Source organism: Rhinolophus hipposideros (genome assembly GCF_964194185.1).
Source record: "Rhinolophus hipposideros genome assembly, chromosome: 23".
Lineage (NCBI taxonomy): Eukaryota > Metazoa > Chordata > Mammalia > Chiroptera > Rhinolophidae > Rhinolophus > Rhinolophus hipposideros.
The window spans coordinates 26,237,894-26,256,455 of record NC_138069.1 but is presented as its reverse complement, the minus strand read 5'-3'; the positions used below and the strand labels follow the sequence as shown (position 1 = coordinate 26,256,455).

The 18,562-nt window shown below is 42.8% G+C and overlaps 1 protein-coding gene across 2 annotated transcripts in view; it reads right to left on the bottom strand.

The window, feature by feature from the left end:
* The window catches only part of GALNT10 (polypeptide N-acetylgalactosaminyltransferase 10), a 189,362-nt gene that overhangs the window by 83,120 nt on the left and 87,680 nt on the right, over window positions 1–18,562 (bottom strand). For both annotated transcript variants that reach the window (XM_081035187.1, XM_081035188.1), the window contains exon 3: window positions 18,422–18,560. In XM_081035187.1, the coding sequence (XP_080891313.1) occupies window positions 18,422–18,560 (139 nt within the window). The remainder of the gene's footprint in view (window positions 1–18,421; window positions 18,561–18,562) is intronic.

Here is an 18,562-nt window from a genome sequence, read left to right as displayed (position 1 = left end):
TTATGGTTTGATTTGCATTTTCCTTATGAGTAATGATGTTGAGTATATTTTCACGTGCTTTATTGTATATCTTCTTTGGAGAAATGTCTAGTACATATGTTTTTCATTTTTAGATTGTGCCTTGCTAGTGTACAGAAATTCAATTAATTTGTTTATTGAGCATGTATTCTACAATCTCATTGAACTCATTTATTAGTTCTAACACTTTATTTTTCTTTTGGTGGTGGATCCCTTAGGATTTTCTATGTAGAAGACAATGTCATCTGCAAACAGAGATAGTTCTACTTCTTTCTTTCCAATCTAGATGTCTTTTATTTCTTTTTCTTGTTGAATTGCCTTGGCTAGAAACCCTAGCACAATGTTGAATAGAAGTAGCAAGAGCAGACATCGTTGTTTTGTTCCTAATTTTAGGAGGAAAGGCTTTCATCAGTCTTTCACGATTAAATATAATATTAGTGTGGGTTTTTCACAGATGCTTTTTATTGGGTTGAGGACATTCGTTTCTAGTCCTAATTTCTTGAATGTTTTTATCATGAAAAAGTGTTGGACTTTGCCAAATGCTTTTACTGTGCCCTACTGAGATGTCAGTAGGGTTTTATTCTTTATTAATATAGTGTATTATAATGATTGATTTTCGTATGTTGAACAAACCTTTCATTCCTGGGATGAATCCTGATTGGTTATGGTGTATAATCCTTCTTACATGTTGCTGACTTGGTTTGTTAGCATTTTGTTGAGGATTTTTGCGTCTATATTTATCAGGGATATTGGTCTATGGTTTTCTTTTCTTGTGATATCTGTATCTGGTATTATTTTTGCTAAAAATCTAGGTTCTTAAGATTAACATAATTACTTATTTGCTTTTTCCTGTACTATATAATAGTTTCAGAAAAACAATACCAACACTATTGCTAACAATGTTATAGAAAATTTAAGATTCCTTTTGTCCTTCATTTCTTCTTATCTGTGGAGTATATTTTTTTTGTTAAAATTTATAGGGGTAACAAAAATTTATTTTGTTGACAATGGTCAACAAAACTTCATAGGTTTCAAGTGTACAATTCTATAAAATATCATCTATACATTGCATTATGTGTTCACTACCCAGAGTCAGTTCTCCTTCCAATACCATATATTTGATGCGGAGTGCATTTCATTAGGGATGTGAGGGAGTTTTCCAGGGTCCAGAAGAGGCAGTGTGAAGGCTAGGCAGGCTCAGAGGGAATGGCAAACTGTATTCCTTGTGTCTCTGGCTTCTGGCAGAGTAGCAGCCCCTGTCCAATACGTCCAAGCCTTAATCCCCAGAAGCTATGAACATGTTACCTTACATGGCAAAGGGGACTTTCAGATGTAATTAAGGTTAAGAACGAGTTTGGGAAGCCTGGATTACCCAGGTGGGTCCAATGCAATCACAGGAGTCCTTAAGAGCAGAGAATCTTTCTGTCTCAGTTAGAAAGATGAGAAGGAAGGAATAAAGATTTGAAGTATGGGGGGTGGGGGGGGGGACTCGACCCACCACTGCTGGCTTTGAAGATGGAGGAAAGGGGTCATGAACCAAGGAAGGTGGGTGGCTTTTAGAAACTGGGAATTGTCCTCAGCTGATGGCCAGGAAGGACATGGGACTTTCACTCCTCATAACAAAATCCTGCCAACGATGCAGATAAGCAAGATTTCCCTAGAGCCCCTAGAAAGGAATGCCCAGCCAACACCTTGATTTTAGCCCCGTAAGACCCATGTTGGACTTCTGACTTACAGAACTGTAAGAATAAATTTGTGTTGATTAAGCTGCTAAGTTTATGGTAATTTGTTACAGCAGTTACAGAAGACTCATACACAAGGAGTCATCCTTGATACCCTTTGCCCAGTATGTATACATTATTTACAGACATTTAAAACGTGAAAAGATTTCACATAAAAACCCTCACGAGGCTCAGGGGGCAGCATGGGCTGCAGTTCACAGGGGACGCTTCTCTATGAGGCAGGTCCTCTCCGGGTCCTCAGATCTCACACTCCCCACAGTGCTACGCCAGGGCTGCTTCACTCCCTCGCAGTACCTCCCAGGCCCCTGGAGACATCTGAGCTGAGAGCCCAGAAGTAAAAGGCACCATGGGAGGGAGCTCCACAAGACTGGTAAGAAGTTTTTTTGGGAAAATTTGTGACACCCGGAGCAATGAACATAACAACAACAAAAAATCTCTCCGTTTGTATGCCACTGCAACTGTTCAACTGTCAGAATGTGCCAGGATCTCTTGGCAACTTACTTTGAAATGCATTAAAGAGTAAAATGGATTGATGGAGGGAGAAAGAAATGGATGGATACGTGATCAAGTCAGTTGAGGAGTGTTAATTGCAGAATCCAGAGAGTGGGAACATGAGCATTGCGCGTATAATTCTTTAAACTTGCGTATAATTCTTTAAACTTTTATGTTTGATAATTTTCAAAAAGAAATTTTGGAAAAATTGGGTCAGGGTCCACGGTCTCCTTAGTTTCGAATTTCCTCTCTATAGGCACCAAGGGAAGCTGGGGTAGGGGCGTAGGAATGAATCCTTGGCATCTGGCAGTGAGCTCAGTTCCAGCTGTGTAAACTGCTTCCCTAATTCTGGCAGTCCAGTTCTGATGGACAAGTCAGCCTCTCTCTTTTCTCTTGGGACCGCTGGACTTCTTGCACGTCCCCTCTTGCTCTTCATCTGGCTGGAACTGTTTTTATCCAGGCTGGATGCAGCCCTCCTCTGCCCCTTTCCCCACCTCTTCTAATCCCTTTGATCATTCCAGCTTTCTCTGGGAGCCTTCGCCAACTTCATTATGTCAGCCTTCACAAATAAACGAAAGCACCTCTTTTTAAAAATCTCTTTCCCCTAACTCAGCTGAGTCCTCTGTGACCAAGAAAGAGACAGGCGACATCTAGTTTTCTACAAAAGGTCCTGCCTTCCATCCAATTTCACAGGAGGCTTGCTCAGTGGAAGCAGGGTAGGGGGTAGCTGTAATAAATTGCCAGTAGTCCAAAGGGTGGAATACAATAGAGCTATTACCCAGCAGAGAGCCCTCGCTCTCTCAAACCCCACAACCTGCCAGCAGACACACAAACACCATCGTACAGCAAGGGAAGTAGACAATGCCACAATAGACTAAATTCACTTCTAATTTAATTCAATCATGGAATTAAAGATTATTCAGAAGTCAAATAAAAGGCTCAGCTGGAATCATAGCCCTGAATGTATGCCTGTTTTTTTCTTCTTTTGGTCTCCTTTCTTTTTCTCCCTCTTCCATCCACTAAATAAGTACAAAATGGCATTTCGACTTTTGCCATGGGCACTCACTAGTCATTAGTTTGGTCCCAGCTTAGTAGAGGCTCTTTGTTTAAATAAAATTGTTGTGTGACGTGCTGAAATGAAGCTCTCCAGTATGAAGAAGGAAACTTGGTTCCACAGACCTACCCACAGGCCACCTTTCTATTGGGAGCTTATGCAAAATGTCCTCAGGCCACCTAGAGAGAGGTGGCCTGGGGATGGCAGGGATGAAGACAGAAGGCCACCACACACCCCAGGGCCACCCCCATCTTAGCAGTCTCCTTTAAGACCTGTCTTCATGTATTGTTTTGAGATGTCAACATTGGATGGTGGCGTTTACCCAGGTCTTTTGTGAATGGTGAATACAAAGAGCCTCCTTGCTGATGCCTTCAGGAAGCAGCTGCAGAGAATGGTCTCCAGGAAGGAGAAACTAGGGCACTGCTCCCAATGAAAGAGGCTGGGTTTGGCTGTGACCAGACAATAAACAACCTTGCCTCCCCACAGTTTATCGTGCCCGATGGTGCCCGATGGCTTACAAAGCTCGTCCTTCTCTCTCCTCTAATCTGTATCAACCTCTGGCAGGGAGATGAACCAGGGACTGCTCACCCTGTTTTCCACATCAGGAAAACAGAGCCCAGAAGGACAAGGACATGAGTTCAGGACTCAAATCTAGATGGTATCTATTCAAAATAACAATTATATGTGTGTGTTTCTTAATGATAAAAGTGATAACTGCTATGTGTAAAAGTCTGGAAAACACAGAGAGGCGAAAGAACAACGGAGAACGACAGCAGCAGCCTATCCTTCCCAGCGCTGAGGGGGCTGAGCTCTGTTCAACACTGGGGTATGTTTTCCTCTGCTCTCTTCTCTGAACACATACAGTGGTACCTCGGTTTTCAAACATAATCCATTCCAGAAGACCGTTCAAGTTCTGAAACGTTCAAAAACCGAGGCACGGTTTCCCCATAGAAAGTAATGCAAAATGGATTCATCCATTCCAGACCTTTAAAATCAACGCCTAAAACTGCAAATTTAGCACGAATTTTACTATCTAATGATACCAGAGATTCATAAAATTTACGGCATTTGTAAACTGAAATGTTCGTCAATGGAGAGGTTCGAAAACTGAGGTACCACTGTATCTGTTTCTGCTCCATGGCACACACTGACACACTGACTTGCACACTGGCATGACAGCATCCTAATCTTTGTGGGCTCCCAGAGGCAGCACGGCCTCCTGAGATGCTTGCAAGAGCCCCTCTGTGGGCAGGATCGGGCGGAGCGACGCCCTTGCAGAGGGTCCAAGCAGTGACACCGTGAAACTTCCAGCACACAGCAGCAATCCCGACGCCCTCGTGGCTCGATATTTCTGGCCCCAGAGGGCACCGTGAAAGAAGAGGCACCTATGGAATTTCAAAACTTCCAACTAAGACCCAAGTGAAAAGCTTTCTATCCCTGCACAAGGCACTTCCATTGTCATCTGGTTCACAGGGCTGGTGAGGACCCTCCCCAGAGAAGGGGAAGGTTAGTTAGAAGCACACAGCATGAGAACCAAGAGGCATGGTCGGTGGTATTCCCTGAAACACTGTGAACTAGTGAGGAGGAGAAACAAGGTGAGTGACTGTCAACAGGAAAGGATTAAACAAATGGGAGAAATTCCAACTATGGAATACTGATACGCAGTTGAAAAAATACAGTGGACAATGACGATGATGATGGCAGAAAATATCTGTTCAGGATTCCATTATGCCAGGCGATGTTCTAAGTACTTTATACGCATCACGTCATTTCATGGTCACAATGCTCTTAGGAGGTAGGGATGATCATTGCTCTCATTACAAAGAGGAAGGAAACAAGGCAGAGAGAAGTTAAATAAACTGCCTGAAGTCAAACAGCTGGTAAGGGCTGGAGCCGGATTTAAACCCATCTGCCCTTTATACGGATTTAACATTTTCATAGAGACAATGTAGCAATGCTATTAATTGTACAAACAAAAAGAAGAATGAATAGATCAAAAACAAAAATTGAAGGGACTATAGTAAGTAGGAGTCCGGAGTCCTGGCTTCTAGTTTTCTCTCTGCTATGCACTCATCCAATCCTTTCTTCTCGCTGGACCTTGGGTTCCCTTATGTCAATAAGGGAGCCAGACTGAGGCAATGGGCAAGTCTTGTGTGCCTGCTCTGTGTTCCTTCTCCTTCTTTTGGTAATAGCATCCCGATTTTTCTGGGGGAATCTCCCACCCCTCATTTCTATAGCATTGGGCCGGGAGGTCCTTGCCTTGCCTCAACGGTGGGCAAGGGAGCCTGGCTCAGCCAATCAGAGCATCGCATCTCCCCCGCCACAGCGATTGGTTAAGGGATGGGCACCTGTAAATCAAAGTAATTATTTGCTGAGACAACTGGGAGAGAGGCAAGCTCTTAGCTGCTGAAATTGAACACGGGAGGCTGTAAGTCTGGTCTGCCTGGGGCCACCATGTAGACTGTTCCCAGTCTTGAAATGAAGTTAACAGAATAGAAAACAGAGCCAAGAGTTGGAGAGAGAGGCACCTGCTGGCATTTTTTAGGGACCTGGATCTAGCTATGGCTGAAGTCACGGTCTGCTCCTGGCCTTTCCAGTACATGAGCCAATATATTTTCTTCTCTTAGGTCAGTTTCACTTAGGTTTCTACCACTTGTAACTAAAATAACCCATACTGATGTAACTGGGTAACCTCTAAGCCCTTTCAGTCAAATGATTCTGTTTTAGACCTAATGCTGGCTTCGGAAAGATAGGGGCAGCGACTACTGTTTTCCGGGAGTTATCTCTGATCTGAACGGGCACAGCTTCTCTTTCCTGCTGCAGGAAGAGAACTTTGTTCATTCACTGACCAGGAGAACATGGCCTACGGCAGCGGTGGTGTTGGGAAGGCAGTGGGCGAACTGGGAAACAACTGAGCTCATTTGTCACTGAGCAACCCCAATTTAATATTCCCTAAAGGATTCTGAGCTTTTGTGACACTAAGATAAATGTAATATACTGGCCCTTAAGATGTGCCCTCTGGCCTTAATGCTGGAGTACCAGAATAAAAAAAAAAAAAAAAGAAGAAGAAGTAAAAAAACAGAGGATAGTGTTGCAAAAATCTTCTCTCTGTGTCCACTTTGAAACAGAACAACCCAATCATTTTGAAGGAAACTATAAAACATATTTAATTCCCTAGCATGGGACACCATCCACAGACCAAAGTGAAATGCAAGTAAACTGAACAAACCCGACATTGTATGGACTAAGGGAGTAAGAGTGCTTTGGACCTGGGTTCAAATCCTGACTGCTACTCTGCAGCTGTGAGACCTGGAGCAGGGTTCCAACCCTTGCTGAGCCTCAGTTTATTTATCTGTGAAATGGGCATGGCAACCCATGAGAATAGCATGAGAACTAGGTGAGACTGTACATTTAAAACAGCCATGTGGTGGGAAAAGTAGTTAGCTCTATCCTTGGAGATGGGTCAATGTGGAGGACCCACAGCAGAGAATGTCCTGACTTCAATTCTCTTGTAGTCAGGGCTGGCCATCCCAGGAAAGAGCATGAGGTTTCCATCGGGCTTAATCTAAGTCAGAGTTTTGCTCTCGTAGACATGTATCCCCCACTTGGTACTCCAGGCTTCAGCCAGCTCTGGGCTCAAAACCTCATTTGCTCACTCCTTCAGTCATGCGTGCATTCAAGAAATGTTTACGGAGCACCTGCTGTATGACAAATATCATGCTGAGCCCTGGGACTACAACGGTGAAAAGCAAGTCCTTGCCCTTGTCACACAGGATGGAGAGTCGAATGGGGGCGGGGCAGACAAATAATATAAGCAGTAATAAATTATAATTCTTCCAATGGGCTCTGGAGCCACCCAGAAGTTGAGTGGAAGTTATATATAGCTCCAGGCTTTGGAACAAGAAGAAGAAACTGGGTCTCAGCAGGTACACTGAGAAAGGCTCCTGCCCGCCCGGCCCCTGCCCCCGCCCCCAGACACAGATTGGGGCGCTCCCTGACACACCCTCACAACATGCCTTCCCTCCTCCGCTGGGGCTCGGCTCCCCAGCCCTTCTCTACCCGACTCTGGGGGATAAGACAGGGGTGGGCTTTCTCTTTAACACAGTCAGGCTGGAATCAGAGGAGCCGGAAAACGAGTGAGACAAAACGTGCCAAGGCTGACAGCTTTCTGAAGGTCCTTTTCCATTCAGGAGAGGTTTTGCTGAGCGCCCACCTGTTCTTCCCTCTTCTCAATAGTTCAATAGACAGGTAAGAGAACCACAAGGGTCCAGCAATGTTAGTCATGCACCTCTGCACTGCCCTTTCATTACCATTTGCGCACCCTCTAACCTGCGCGAGGGACTTCGGACACAAGCAGTAGTTACAGTATCTTGCTGGTGTTGTCTTTCATCCCCTTTGAACTCACATTTTGGAAACCCCTTTGTTCAGATATTTAGTTTTAAAACAGTTATAAAAACAACAACAAAAAAAAACATTTTAAAGAACACAATAAAATCCAACAGTTTCTTCACGCAGCTGTCCCACACAATAAAACTGGTCTTCCTACAGATATAACAGGCAATGTACTCCAAGTACTCCAACTTTAAACACAGGAAGCCACAGGAAGACAGCAGGCAGGAGAAACTGTTAATGAATATGATGTGTAAGGTCAAGGTGCCCGGAATTACCAGCATGAAATAACCATGAGGACTACACCTCAGATCCCAGTTAGATGCCAGCTGCCAGGCAAATGTCGTTAGGAAAAAAATGGGCTTTAATATCAATATTCTTGATGATTCATGAAAGAGGAGAACGGAAGTAACAAAAATGTAAAGAGACATGTTCAAGGATGTTTTTGCCACTGTTTCCAGAAGCAAAGTCCTGGGAACAACCTGTTTGCCTATCGACGGAAGGCTGGTTGAGCAGATTATATTCCTGTGGAACATTACACAGCTATTAGAAATGGTACCACAATCTAGGAAATGAACAAAGCCACTTGTAGAATCAAATACATGTAGTACAATCACATTTTTGTAAAGCAAAACCAAACCCCAAACCCCTTCGTATGTCTATGTATGAAGCACAAGCAAAGGAAAAACTATAGAAAGCTAAACTGTTACCATTCATATCATTCACTACCTGGGCAGATTTAGGAATAGAAGTAGAGAAAGAGCGAGAGCAAAAGCCAGAGCAACAGAGAGTGAGAGGGAGAGAGAGAGAGGTGTGTGTCGCAAGAGAACCATTGATTTCTCCCATCAAAAAAAGCGTGAGGGAGGCTTACAATTGGGGGGAATTATGTTCTATTCTACGTAAAAGTGCTCCTAAACTAAGCTGCTCCTGCTTGTCTCATCACCTTGCTGTCCTTGATACCATCTTAATGAAGGGAGAGAATTGATAATCGCCTTTATCTTCCAGTCATTTTTCTCTTTCTCCTTAAAACACTTTCAAGGCCAATACCACTTAGCAATCAAACTCAGCTCTGTAACCAATTTTACTGAGTGCTATTTATCTGCTCCTGGACAGGCATATATTACCTTCAGCATGGTGAAGGAAATGCAACCTGAATAGTCTGTTGGTTGTATCCATTTATCTAGCTAATACTGCTCACGTGCCTGGTCCAACAACCTTCACACACAAATGATGAGAATTTAAAAACGTCTCTCTCCTTTTCTGTGAAGAATGGGTCTCAGTCTGTAGCAGGATGCAGTACAAACCTTTGGACCAGATTTGGAGTCTTCTTTGCCTTCCACCAGCTGTGTGAACCAGAACCAAGAACTGAGCTTCTCCCAGGCTCAGTTTGTGAATCTGTAAAATGGATCTAGTGATCCCCATTAGATACAATTTCAGAGAGGTTGGGATCACTAGAGCTGTGATACTGTTTTTGTAAAAGAGAAGATAGTGTCAAAACATAAAGGGTAAAAAGTATCATTACACAAAACCTCAACGTGAGACCAGGCTGGTAAAATACTCAGCACAATCACTGTAAGTACTTGATGAATGAGAAACGTTATTATAACAGCACATCATCCATTTCTACAAGACCTAGAAAATGCATCTGTTTGCAGAAATGATTAAAGAACCACAAACCACACATCAGTTCACATGCATGTCAGGTACTTTTTACCTAGCATAAATTGTAGGGACGCATGCCCATTTGATTTTTCTTTTCCTGGCTCACAAATCATTCAGGCTCCAGCCCCTCTTTCTACCCCTCTGCCGCTCCCCCAAACAACTGCCTTGCTAACAACCTGTCAAACCAGGGAGTCTGCAACCCTCACATCTGGGCATCTCTGGGGTGCCAATCTTATGCCAAAAGACTCCATTATAAAAGTGTCAAGCGAGCTTACTCTATGCCACCACACAAATTATGATAAAAGGGTATAAACTGCTAATACATACACAATAAGAGGTCGAACTCATCCTACATACCTCATTGCTGAATATCACTACGGTCACCTTTGAAGTACTCCCCTTGGGAAGCTATGCACTGATGTCAGCACCTAGTCCACCCTTCAAAGCAATTTTGGAACTCTTTCTGGAATGGCCATCAGAGCTGTCGTCGTACTACCCTTGATGTCCAAATGTCATCAAAATGTCTTCCTTTCAATATTTCCTTTATCTTCGGGTAAAGTAGGAAGTCATTGGGGGCCAGATCAGGTGAGTAGGGAGGGTGTTCCAATACAGTTATTTGTTTACTGGCTAAAAACTCCCTCACAGACAGTGCTGTGTGAGCTGGTGCATTGTCCTGATGGAAGAATCATGAATTGTTGGTGAAAAGTTCAGGTCGTCTAACTTTTTCACACAGGCTTTTCCAAATAGTAAATTAGGTTAACTGTTTGTCCAGTTGGTACAATTCATAATGAACAATCCCTCTGATATCAGAAAAGGTTAGCAACGTTGTTGCAACAAAGTTCACAAACTTAATTGTCAGACCTCGCTTGTATGTCTTTGTAGCCTATCACTGTTCTGCAGAGGGTGTGACAAACCTCTCGGCACTGTGGGGATGGGGTGGGAGAATGAAATCCGTCTGGGCCAGGAGTCTTCTTTGTGGGAAGGTTCTTAACTACAATATCAATTTCTTTACTACTAATAGATATATGGCTATTCAAATCAATCATTTCTTCTTGAGTGATCTATGGTACTTTGTGTTTTTCAAGGAATTTGTCATGTCATCTAAGTTATTGGCTTTATAGACATAAAATTGTTCAGATTATTCCTTTATTATTCTGTTAATAGTTACAGCCTCTGTAGTTATGTCACCTCGCTTCTTCTTGACATTGGTAATTTGCATCTTATCTCTTTCTCATCAGTCCAGTTAGAAGTTCATCACTTTAATTGACCATCTCAAATAAACCAGCTTGGTTTCATTGAGTTTTCTCTCTTGGATTTCTAATAACCATTTCACTAACCCCTGCTTTGATCGTTCTTATTTCTTCTTTCAGTCTTCTTTATTTCTTTTTAAAAAATCTTTATTTATTAATTTACTCTTCTTTTTCTAGTTTCTTAAAGTAGAAACTGATGTCATTAATTTGAGGCCATTCTTTTCTAATGTAGGCCTTTTATGCTACAAATTTCCCCATAAGTACTGCTCTAGTGACATCCCACAAATTCTGATATTAATCTGTTTTCATTATCATTCAGTTCAAAATACTTTTTAATTTTTCTTTTGATTTCTTCTTTGACCCATCTGTTATTCATAAGTGAGTTACACAGCTTCCAAACAGTTAGAAATTTTACCAGACTGCTTTGTTACTGGTTTCTAAATTTCATTCCACTATGGTCAGAGAATATATTTTGTATCATTTGAAACCTTTTACATTTATGGAGACTTGTTTTCTGGCCCAGAATATGGCCTATCTGGGTAAATGTTCCCTGAGTATGTTAAAAGAATGTATGTATACTTGTATTCTGCCATTAATGGGTGCTCTGTAATTGTCAACTGAGTCACATTGACAGTGCTATCAAGTCTACTATTATCCTTGCTGATTTTCTGTCTACTCGTTCTATGAATTACTGAGGGAAATGTTGAAATTTTGTAATTGTGGCTATGTCTATTTCTCCTTGCAGTTCTGTGAGTTTTTGCTTCCTGTATTTTGAAGCTCTCTTATTTGGTACATAAACATTTAGGGTTGCTATATCTTCTTGATGAATAGTCCCTTTATTATTAGGTAATGACCTTTATCCCTGGAAATAGTTTTTGTTCTGAAGTCTTTTATCTATGTACTCGTATAGCCATTCAAGTTTTCTTTCGACTAGTGTTAGCATGGTAGATTTTTCTATCCTCTTAATTTATCTGTATTTTTATATTTAAAGTGTGTTTCTTGCAGGCAGCACGTAGTTGGATCTTACTTTCTTATCTAATCTGAGGATCTCTGCCTTTTAACTGAAATGATAATAGCATTTACATTTAACACGATTATTGATGTGGTTAGGTTAAATTCCATCATTTTGGTACTTGTTTTCAATTTCTACTTTTTGCTCTTTATTCCCTCTTCCAGCTTTTTTTGTGTGTGTCGGAAAACTTTCCCAACGTTTGAAAGATATTTTCATTGGGTACAGAGTTCTAGGTTGAGTGGGTTTTTACTTTCAGTACTTTAAAGATGTTGCTACACTGTGTTCTTCCCCACATTGTTTTCAGTGAAACAATTTACCTTTGGTTCTCTGTCTACAATGTTTTATTTCTCTGGCTGCTTTAAAATGTTTTCTCTTCATCACTGGATTTTAGTAATTTGATTATGATGTGCCTTGGTGTTGGTTGTTTTATTCATGTTTCTTGAGACTGGGTTTCACTGAGCTTCTTGGCTCTGTGGTTTTATAGTTGTCATTCAATTTGGAAAACTTTTGGCCATTATTTTCCTCCTCTCCTTCATGGACTCTGGTTACATGAATATTCGAGGACTTAAAGTTGTCACACAGTTTAATACTCTTTATTTTTTGAAATTCTTTTTTCTCTGTGCATTTTATTTTATTTATTATTATTATTTTTAATTTATTTATTGGGGTGACAATTGTTAATGAAATTACATAATTTCAGGTGTACAATTCCGTATTACATCATCAATAAATCCCATTGTGTGTTCACCACCCAGAGTCAGTTCTCCTTCCATCACCATATATTTGATCCCCCTTACCCTCATCTCCCTCCCCCCACCCCCCTTACCCTCTGGTAACCACTAAACTATTGTCTGTGTCTATGAGTTCTTGTTTCTCATTTGTTTGTCTTGTTTTTGGTTTATATACCACATATCAGTGAAATCATAGGGTTCTCTGCTTTTTCTGTCTGACTTATTTCGCTGCATTATATTCTCAAGATCCATCCATGTTGTAACAAATGCTCCTATATCATCTTTCCTTAACGCTGAATAGTATTCCATTGTGTATATATACCACAACTTCTTTATCCATTCATCTATCGAAGGACATTTTGGTTGTTTCCATATCTTGGCCACCGTAAACAAAGCTGCAATGAACATTGGAGCACACGTGTCTTTATGTATAAATGATTTCAGATTCTTTGGGTAGATACCTAGGAATAGGATTGCTGGGTCATATGGTAATTCTATTTGTAAATTTTTGAGGAACCTCCACACTGCCTTCCATAGCAGCTGCACCAGTCTGCATTCCCACCAACAGTGTATGAGGGTTCCTTTTTCTCCACAGCCTCTCCAACACTTGTTACTATTTGTCTTGTTGATGATAGCCATTCTGACTGGGGTGAGGTGATATCTCATTGTGGTTTTTATTTGCATTTCTCTGATGATTAGTGATGTTGAGTGTGCATTTTATTTTGAATAGTTTCTCTTCTTATATCTTCAGGTTCACTAATCTTTCTTCCCCTTGCAATATCTAATCTGCCATCAATCCCACACACTGTATTTTTCATCTTAGACGTTATTGGTTTCACTTCTAGAAGTTCAGCTGGGTCTTTGCATACCTTTCATGTCTCTAACTTTTTAAACACAAACAATACAGTTATAGTAACTACTTTAGTGTCCTCTGTTAATTCTTACATCTGTGTCAAGTCTAGGTTGGTTTTAAGTATTTTTCTCATTATAAGCCATGTTTCTCTACTTCTTTACATGCTTGATAATCATTGGTTGGATTTTAGCTTTGTTAGGGCTGAATATTTTTGTATTTCTGTAAGTATTTTTGATGTTTATCCTAGGATGCAGTTAAGTTACTTAGAAACAGTTTGACTGATCCTTTTGTGTCATAATTTATGCTTTTTTAGACTGATCTGGAGCACTGTTCAGTCTAGAGCTAATGAGTCCTCAGTGAGGCAAAACTCTTCAAGTCCTCTACCCAATTTTCCATGAGCTACATACAAATCACAAGGTTTTCCAGTCTGAGTTGTGGGAAGAGGCACTGTTCGTGGCATTGTGTGAGAGCATGGCACTGTTCCCTCTAATCCTTTTGGATGATCTCTTTCCCAGCCTCAGGTAGCTTTCTCATAGGAAGGAGCTCATCGGTGATCTGAATACTCAAGGGGACCATCCACAGACCTCGGTAGCTCAATCTCCATGCAGCTCTCTCTTCTTCAGTATCTTGTCCTGTGAACTTTTTGCTCTTTGTTTTCCCTGGCCTCTCAGCTCCATCAACTCAACTCAGGAAGTCCTGAGTTCCCAGGGCTCAACCTGGGTTTCCCCGTGTTCCCCCCACCATGGCCTGAAAACTCTCTCAAGGCAATTAACTCAGGCAACTGGAGGGCTCGCCTCATTTGTCTCCCACCTCTTAGGGATTACTGCCCTTCACTTCCTGCTGTCCAGTGTCTTTTTTTTTTTCTCCCCCAGTTGTTTCAGGCAGGGGAGTAAATCTGGTCCCTGTTACTCCATTTTGGGTCCTAAATAGCATTTTTAATGTCTATGTGTACATTCATATTGAAGCACAGATATTATTATTATTGCCACAAATATGGTTGGCTTTAACGTCCTGTGCTTTCAAATTGTCATTTTTTTTTCAAAGTATATGTTCAATAAATGCTTCTCAAGTAACAGAGTGTAACTCCCTCCATTGTTGTTTTTGCAAACTGTTGGGGAAGTAAAGGTGCTTCATAGGGTACTAGCCTATTCTAATAATATGAGGTTGTAAGTTCTTTTGAGGAAATTCAGCACATACCATAAATTCACCGTGTTAGTTTAACAAAAAGATAAAAGCAAAAAGGAGCAGTAACCAGGATTCTAGGTAAGCCTGGACCCTTTATTGCAACCAAGATTCCATTCAGGTTCATTCATTACTGGAAACTAAACCCATGGACTGCAGAGGGCAGGTCAGGACGGTAGACCACTTTCTTTGCCACTATGGACAATCTTTGCATGGGAACAACGATCACCTAGCAAAGGGCCGTGCACAGGAACCTTCAGACCCAGGCCGCTTTAGCAGCTGCCGCTCCACTGCCATCAGTACTGTGGGGCCTCCATGTGCAGCTGTCAAACAGCCCAGCAGGGCCCCCTGAGTAGCAGGGAAAGTGGGCCAGCCCACCAGCCAGCGTCTGTTTTGGTCCCGTGGCAGGAAGTGCAGAGGGCAGGCCTCCTCAGAGCCAGCTGGCTGCCTCCCACATGCACGCCCAGCAAGTCAGGCCCAAGTTCCTAGCTTCCGTTCTCTGTGGCTGCACGTTCCCCAGTGCAGCTTTTGGTGGAAGCAAATGCAGCTGGCACAAACAAACAGCCCCTCAATCCTCTTCTTGACATACTGTTGCCAAAATTCAGTTCGAAGGAATAAAAGGCAAACATAAACCTCAGCTCCTGCTGGGGAAGTTGTTTAAGCTAAAAGAAACCGGAGGGAAGGAGCGGCTCAACGGCTCTAATTTATTCACACATTTCTGCTGTCAAACTGCAGGAAAGTTTCCCCCCTGGGATAAAAAAAAAAAAAAAAAAAAAGGCTCTTCAAGACATCTGTCAACTCATTTCTGAAAAGTCAGCTTCCACAACTGGGGATTCTAAAAAAGGGGAGTGTCAGGAGCACTGGATTTAGCCCCAATCTTTCACTGAAACTTGGAAGCTGGCTGGGCGGATGGGGTCACAGAGGAGCCTGTGGCATGCTTAGACTCAGTCCACGGCCATTCAGGACAGGGGTTCCTCACCTGATCGATGGAGCCCTCTGCAAGTCTTCTGAGAGCAAGGATTATACTTCATAAAACAAAATATATGGGATTGTAAACTATTTAGGACTGAAATATCGTTAGAAAAAAATTTTTAAAAATCAAAATACAGTAATGAATGTGCTTCTTTATGAACACATTAAACAACGTGATCTAGTGGTAGTTCTAACAAGTACCTTCATTTCAAAGCAGTGATGAGGGTCCACAACATTTCAAGATATCTCTACAGTGATGAGAAAGCACATGCTTTCTTTTGGTGACTACATCACAGGGGCTTTGGTGCCTACATTCTTAACTGGAGGGAACACCGAATTTCAGTTAGAGGTTAATAATAATTTTAAAAAGCCATGTTTTTCTCATCCAAGTTTACAGACCTTCCTGAATTCTCTTCATGGACCGCGGAACTCCTGGATTAAGAAGCTCTTTCTTTTTCTGGGCTGTCAGGAAAGGGCACTGCACTGGGAGACCAAGGGGCCAGACCCCCATCCTGGCTCCTCTTCTAACCAGCTGAAAGACTCATCCTTGTAATTCATAAGCTGAAGAATGTGCATCGTCTTGGCTGGGCAAGTCTCTGCCCAAGCAGTTCTCCACCTGCAATGTCTTCCTGCAAAGGCTGCTGTGGAGTGTGAGTGTCCTGGGAGGTTCCTAGCACTCTGCTTTACCACTGTTACTGGTCTTCTCCGCTGCAGTGTCATGCCCTCCTTAAGCCATCATGGCCCATTTCTCACTGTGCTCTGGTGTTGGGCACAGGGCTTGGCACACACACGACCATTATTTGTATTTAGTGAATGAACAGAGACATAGATGGATAAAAGCTGTGACCCACCCAGCTTCTCTCTCTCATGATAAAAATATTCCTTATTTCATACCAGCAGTTCTCAGCCCTCCTCATACGTGAGAATCGCTTTGGAAGATTTTAGAAAATGCAAAGACCCAGGCCGCACCCCCAGAGATTGAGATTCCAGTGGCTTGGGTGGCATCCTGGCCTTTGCATTTTTTTTTTAAACCACCCCAGGCGCAGTCAGAGCCCACAATACCGCAGAATAGCAGCTGAGGTGAGAGTAAAAAGCTCCCAGATGCACTTCTTTCCTAGACCACGAAAGATGATATTAGTGCAGAATTCTGAACTCTGCGAGGGGCTAAACACATAAATTGAGTTTCTGACCCTCAGAGTCAGGTCGCAGTTCTGAATCCAGAAACATCAGTAATATCTGAACTACATTCTCAGACTTAGATGAAAAAAAAATCTCAGGCTCAACAGTGAAGACCATGAAACAAATTGCAAACCCCACAGGCAGGCACACCCAGGGCCCGTTCCCTCCCCTCATTGCGAGCCATCATCAGGAACACGGCCCAGCCCCGGACACGCAGCGCACCCTGCAGCCGTGTGGCGTCCTCCTCCACAAAGTGGAGATGGGAATAGTCCGCCCCGCTTAAAGCACTGTTGCAAGAACTGACAGATGTAATGGGGCTGAAAGCATCTGGGGAGTAGCCAAAAATGCCATCACGATTAATTCTTGATTATTGTAGTCTACCAACTCAGTTCTTAGAGGTGAAAAGACCTTACAGCTCAGATATTAGTAATGGATTCTAGAGGCCGAATCCCTGCATTCAAATTCTGGTGCCACCTCTTACCAGCTATGTCATCTGGTGCAAATTATTTAACCTTTCTGTGCCTCCATTCCCCATCTGTAAAATGGTGATAATAAAGGTACTTACCCCACTGGGTTTTTTGGAAAGTTTGGCTGAGTTAACAGCAGTTCTAAAACGTAAGTGTGGACCAGAATCGTCTGGAGGGCTTGTTAAAACACCGAGTGCAGGGCCCTTCCCCAGAGCCTTTCATGCGCTTGACCTGGGCTGGAACTTGAGGATCTACACGCCCAACACGCTCCTAAGAGATGCTGATGTCACTGGTTTGGGAACCACACTTGGAGAGTCACTGGCTTACAACAATGCCTGGCATACAGTAAGCACCTGGGAAGTGTTAGCTCTCATTATCGTTTCCTGGGCTCTGCTTTTAGTCCCTGAATAAAACACTTCATCCTCCAGTGCTACTCAGTACTGCCTTCGTGTAGAAGCCATTTTGAAATCCACTTGCAGTGGTCCCCAAAGTGTGGACCCCAGACAAGCTGCACCAGCTCCATGTGGGAGCCTGTTCGTAATGCAAGCTCTTAGGCCCTAATCCAGATCTATTGAATCAGGAATTAAGGGGGTGAAGCTCAATGTCCTGTGTTCCAATAGCCCCTCAGCTAATTCTAATGCACATCAGCTTTAAGAACAACTGCTCTCCTAGGAAACCACCGTGACCATCACAAAAACCCTCCTGAAAACGTCCAGGAGGCAGGATGGCTTCAGGTCCAGAATATAGCATTTGGCTGAACTGGAGCCTAAGGCCTGGCTCAGTTCCTTAGTCGCCTTGTGGCCTTGTGGGAGTTATGACACTTATAACCCTCAGTTTCCTCATCTATAAAATGGGCATCCTTCAGGCCTCATCTCACAGGAACCTGAGAAGATGCAAAGAAAGGGCCTGGCACATGCTACCTGTTCAAAGAATGTCAGCTGCCACTGTTAGCTTTATAATTGTTACACTGTGTCCTCTCTCAAATGATTTGAGATAGCTTCTAACAAAGACATAAAATATACAGATACACAGGAGAGCTGAAATAAAGATAAAAAAAGAAATAAGCTTGTCACAGGTAGAAAGTGGAGAGAGTGAGGGTTGGAACTGCCACTGAAAATGTCTTCTAACTGGGGCCTGAACATCCCTGCGGGCCAGAGCTCAAAGGAAACGTAGAGGTTCCATGTTCCACCGCCGAACAGAGGTAGGAGACTGGCTCTTCTGGGGCCATATCAGTGCCCTCTGCCTCACCATGTACATCCTAGGAGCATCTGATCACAGGAACCTTCGCACAAAGGCCTTCGGTAACAGGAGGGACTCCCCTCCAGCAGCGCTTCTTGTACCTGTTTCTTTAATTAATTCTCAACAAGAGCTAAGAGCAAAATCCTTACATCCCAGAAGATGAGCGATGTTACACTTACTTAGGGTGCCGAATATCAGGGAGAGAGCGATTCAGGGAGATTTTATCGCTGACGTAGATGTTGAATCCATTTTCTCGGTACGCCTGATCCACTCTGTCAGCGTCAGTCATGGGGTAAGGTCTCCCCTGTTCCCCATTTCCT